This window comes from Orycteropus afer, unplaced genomic scaffold, assembly GCF_000298275.1.
Source record: "Orycteropus afer afer isolate SDZICR_OR568_19922 unplaced genomic scaffold, OryAfe1.0 scaffold00162, whole genome shotgun sequence".
Classification (NCBI taxonomy): domain Eukaryota; kingdom Metazoa; phylum Chordata; class Mammalia; order Tubulidentata; family Orycteropodidae; genus Orycteropus; species Orycteropus afer.
The window spans coordinates 1,555,190-1,560,927 of NW_006921749.1; the positions used below are offsets into that span (position 1 = coordinate 1,555,190).

At 37.1% G+C, this 5,738-nt stretch overlaps 1 protein-coding gene across 1 annotated transcript in view; it reads left to right on the forward strand.

Moving 5' to 3' along the window:
* The window catches only part of KIAA1109 (KIAA1109 ortholog), a 311,628-nt gene that overhangs the window by 191,767 nt on the left and 114,123 nt on the right, over positions 1–5,738 (forward strand). The window contains exons 44-45 of the mRNA XM_042781736.1: positions 4,366–5,072; positions 5,466–5,711. Of these exons, the coding sequence (XP_042637670.1) occupies positions 4,366–5,072; positions 5,466–5,711 (953 nt within the window). The remainder of the gene's footprint in view (positions 1–4,365; positions 5,073–5,465; positions 5,712–5,738) is intronic.

Genomic DNA, 5,738 nt, shown 5'->3' on the forward strand with positions numbered 1-5,738 from the left:
CGTTTTTGTGTGTGGTGTACAGATCTTATTTCATTTTTCTGCAAATGGATCTCCAGTTTTGCCAGCACCATTTATTAAACAAACATTCTCTTCCCCGTTTAATGGATTTGGGGCCTTTGTCAAAGATCAGCTGACTATAGGTCGATGGATCTATATCTGGGTTCTCAATTCTGTTCCATTGGTCTATGTATCTGTCATTGAACCAATACCAGGCAGTTTTGACTACTGTGGCTGTATAGTAGGTTTTGAGATTTCAGGATAAATCTTGATAAATTCTTTGTGCTGATGAATGCCACACCATTCTTCTTCAGTTTCTCATTCCTGACGTAGTAGATTATTTGATCTTCTAATTCAGAATGGCCAAAAACAGTCCATTTCAGCTCAATAATGCCTAGGACATCAATCTTTATGGATTCCATTTCATTTTTTACAACCTCCACTTTTCCTGGATTCATACTTCATACATTCCATGTTCTGATTATTAATGGATATTTGCAGCTGTTTCTTCTCATCTTGAGACCTGCTACATCAGCAAATGGGTGTCCTGAAAGCTTTACTCTATCCACATCATTATGGTCAGCTCTTCTCTGAGGAGGCAGCTCTTCTTCGGTCATATTTTGAGTGCCTTCTGACCTGAGGGGCTCATCTCCCGGCACTATATCACACAGTGTTCAGGGCTGTTCATAAAGTTGTCCAGGAATATATCAGATAGTATTTCACTGCTATTCATAAGGTTTTCATTGACCAGTTCTTTGAGAAGTGGACAATCTCTTCCTTTTTCTGAGTCTGTCTTAGTTTGGAGGTTCTGCTGAAACCTGTCTACCATACCCTGCTGGTATTTAAAACCCAGTGGCATAGCCTCCAGCTTCACAGCAACACTTAAGCCATGATAGTAGGACAAACTGACAGACAGGTTGGTCTCTCTTAGCTGTTCTAAACTGTTCTGCTCATTTCCTGGTCTCCCCCACCCTGCTTGGTTACCCAGTCTGCCCTGGGGCAAACACCCACCGTCTGTTGATCCCAGGACTAGCTTACTGTGGTCTGTGCCCCAGGGACAGTTCCAAGCATGCAAACACCCACCTTCCACTGTTCCCAGATCTGGCTTACTGCAGCCTGCACCCAGGGACTGCTCCACGCATGCAGACACCTGCCTTCCACTGGTCCTGGGGCTATGTGTATATATATACACATATATACATACATACACAGACACACATACAGTGCGTATATCTTCAAATGTGTGATTATACATCCAAAAATCAAACCTACTGCCATGGGGTCGATTCCCACTCGTAGTGTCCCCCATTGGGTTTCCAAGTCTGTAAATCTTTATGGAAGTAGATTGCCTCATCTTCCTCCCATAGAGCAGCTGGTCAGTTTGAACTGCCATCCTTGTGGTTAGCAACTAAATGCCTTACCCTTTATGCTACCAGAGCTCCTTATCATTATACATAGATACATATATAATTATATTATAGTTATTGCCTTCTTACTAGCCTACTAAATGCCATGTCATCCTACCACAGGCTAGACTTTTATCTACAAGCAAACCTTAGAAATATTATGGGTTCAGTTCCAGACTGCCACAATAAAATGGATATCATAATAAAGTGAGTTACATGAATTCTTTGGAGCTCTGGTGGCATAGTGCCTAGGCTTTTGACTACTAACCAGAAGGCTGAAGGTTCAAACCCACCAGCCACTCATCGGAAGGAAGGTTAGACAATCTACTTCCATAGTGATACTGCCTAGGAAACCCAAGGAGGGGTCGCTATGAGTCAGATCCAGCTCTGTGGCAGTAGTGGTTGCATTGTGTTATGAATTCTTTTGGTTTTCCAGTGCATGTAAAAAACTATACTGTAGTCTGTTAACTGTGCAACAGCATTATGAAGAAGTTTGAAATACTGTGAGAATTACCAAAATGTGACACACAGACATAGAGGGAGCACGTGCTGTTGGAAAAATGACACCAATAGACTTGCTCAACACGGGGTTACCACACACCTTCAATTTGTAAACATAGCAGTGTCTGCAAAGCACAATAGAGCAAAACACAATAAAACAAGGTATGCCTGTATCTACACTTTCCTGTTTATTTTCACAAATAAGTTTTTTTGAGTGATTCTCTGAGTTTTGTGAGTTTAGTGTAGTGAACTTAACATTTCTTTTCATTTTTCCATGGATATCACAGCAGCTCTTTGGGTTCCACATTCTTAACTGCTAACTCATGGTTGTCTTTCAATTCTCAAATTTCCTCTAATTCCACTTTAAAGTCTTTTATTTGGAGACCTTTTCCACACAACACTTTTCTCGGGCATTTATTTTAGTTTTTGTGGGCTTTATTTATTTATTTTGTAGCATGTTGTTCATTCTGCTAATTATTACATAAACATGTATAACTTTCCTACTGGACTTTAAAGCCAGGACAGTTACTAAATCATTTAGCGTAGGGTCTGGCTTGTAGTAACTCTTCATAAATATTAGTTTCCTTATTCTTTGTTATCTTCAATCAAAATAATTGCACATTTTATAGACTTAATAAATATTTTTAAATTTAAATTTTAACTTTTGTCTCTAGAGTACCCATGCCAGCTCCTTTCCTGACTGGCTGCTGTTGCCCTAAATGACTGCTTCATCATGTACCCAGATTTTTCTTTTTTTTTTCTTTACGTAAATCTCCTCTCTAAGACTTCCTTGCCTCCCTTACTTGTTTTAGATTCATGTTTTTGCTTAAGGGCTAATTACTGAGTTCTGGACTATTTTAATCTCTTTTGGGTCAACATTTATCTGTTTCAATTCTAAAATTTAAGATTTTCTTTCTCTTGACTGCATGCTACTACTGATTGTGGGTTTCCTGTTAACTTAAGCATTTTCATGAATTATACTACAATATGGGTTTTCTTATGGAATAATAAATATTAATATTCATTTGGGAGTTTCTCTTCTTTAATTATATATTATTTAAGGCAAATTGAGAATATCAAGCAGCTTCTGATTTCTTTGATAGAAAAAATGTCTACATTTCATTTGAGCCATACACTTGTACATGCATAAGAGAAAATAAAGGAAAAAAATAACTTTAAGTTTTGGTGGTTGAGACTTATTTTTATTGTTCATTGCTTTATGGTGATCTGATACATTTTTTGTTTTTATATAAAAATTGAGTATAGTATTCTTTGGGAGATCTGGTAGCATAGTGCCTAAGGCATTTGACTGCTAACCAGAAGGCTGGCACTTCAAACCCATCAGCCACTCCTTGGAATCTTCAGTAAGCAGAAAAATGTACCAAAATTTGAGAAATAATTTTGCATATATGGCTTTAAATGTGTTTAAGTATGTTTCTCATGTTTTTTTTAAATTGCTTTCTTCATTACTTTCAACATGGCAAAATATGCCATAAGGTTTTCATTTCTTACGGGAAATAAAATTACGTGAAATATGAGGAAATTAAATATATGCTTTATAAAGGAGAGGGGATAGTTAAGGTTATTTGCTTGTTTGGCTTCAATAAGGTCTCTTATTAAGAAGTGCACAGAGATCATTATTAAAGAAAATTCAGGTTTGAAAATGTTCAGGCATCAATTACAGAGCCACTTGATAGAAATATAGAAGGAATTAAGTATTAGCTTAAGAACTGAACTAGATGGCCATCTTTAAAGAACCTTCTAAGTCTATATTTCTCATCAGTGAACTTGTTAGACACTGCTCTTAATTAAGTCACTTAACTTTATCAAGCTTTCTTGTTTGCCTTGTATACTCAAAGGGTTATATGATAGATGTGAAAACACTTTGAGGAAATTTAAACCGCTCTACAAATAATAAATAGGATTATAATCTCTGATATGTTATCAGAGGTGGGATGTACCATTGGGTACATAGTAAGAAAAATAATTTTATCACTTCACTGAAATAATTTCTTAACATGTTGTTGTTGTTGTTGTTATGTGCCATCGAGTCGGACCCAGCTTGTAGCGATCCCTTCTTGGGTTTCTGAGGCAATATCACTATGAAAGTAGATTGCCCAACCTTCCTTCTGAGGAATGGCTGGTGGGTTTGAACCACCAGACTTCTGGTTAGCAGTCAAGTGGCTTAGGCACTATGCCACCAGAGCTCATAAAAAGAGTAATTAGAAGCTAGGTTAGTCAGTTCTAGAATAAGGTCAAGAAAGAAGACCTAATTAAGGGCCAGCTTCCAGCTTAAAAATAACTGTTGTGAAAAAGCCTATTTTACTTGATCTCTTAACTTAAAAGTTTTTTAAGTGGTTTGTAACATATATCAACTTGGAGATTATTTTGCTTATGAATTTATAAAGATTGTGCTCTTCTGGATAAAAGCTGAAAACCTTATTTTTTTTATTATTATTAGGCAAGGCCATGTAAATCTTCCTCCACTTGAGTTCAAGCCAGCATTAATGTTGGAAACCTTTAGCATCAGTGCTGTTGTAATGGAAAAGTCAGTGTGCACCCCTCAGAACTCTACCAGCGCCCTTTCTTTTCATGACCTCAACAAGCGTTATTACAATACCTTCCACTGCAACTTTACTATTTCCTGTCAGTCAATAAGCCAGCATGTAGATATGGCTTTGGTTCGTCTTATTCATCAATTTAGTACAATGATAGATGACATCAAAGCAACTCAGACTGACATTAAACTTAGCAGATATACAGCTGGATCAGCTTCCCCGACACCTACCTTCAAAACCAGAAAACACCGGGATTTTCGCTCATCTGACTTCAGCCGCAGTTCTAGAGGAAGTCTTAATGGTGCCAATAGAGTAAATAATGCAAAGAATAAACGGACCAACAATGAGAATAACAAAAAGGAATCACGAAACAAGAATTCACTAGGAAGATCTGAAAGAAGAACTTCAAAAGTGTCTAGGAAAGGTTCAAAGGATGTGGTAGATCACATGACTATTCATATGGATGACTCAGATTCAATTACTGTGTCAGAGCAAAGTGAGCCTTCGGCCGAGTGCTGGCAGAACATGTATAAATTGCTTAACTTCTATTCACTTATCTCTGATCCAACAGGAATATTGGAAAAATCTTCAGAAACATTTGGGCCAGCAGGTAAGAGACATTTTTCATGTTTTAAAATTTTCAATTTGGAATAGTAATAATGTTTTCCTGCTGTTAAAAGTGGATAATTGAAATGCACAAAAATTGTCAGTCACCAAGTGGAGAAAACAATAATAGCATTCAGATATTTTGCCATGCCATCTCCAGTTCTCCCTTACCCTTATACACTACTTAAGAATTTAGACTGGATTTTCAAACATATGGCTCTGCAATTTACTCTCAGTACAACCTTGGGAAAATGTTGAAATCATTTTTAAATAATTTTAGTGGGGAAGAAGAGGAAATGAGATGATTTGGAATGTGCAAAAAAGAAAAATAAAATGTTTGAAATGTTCTTCCCTTTCATAGTTTTCATACCTAAACCTGTATATTTTTACTATAAAGGAGTTCGGAGTCCTACAGAACCAACATGTAAAGTTGTTTTTGAGAACGAACAAGACAACAACAGTTTGACTAAGACACAGAGGAAACGTAGCTTGGTTACTGCTGAACCTCAGCATGTTACTCTAATAGTATTTGGGATTGGCATGGTGAATCGCACACACCTGGAGGCAGATATTGGTGGGTTAACAATGGAATCGGAACTGAAGAGAATTCATGGCAGTTTTACCCTTAAGGAAAAAATGAAAGGTATGATAACTCTGATACTGTAGAGCT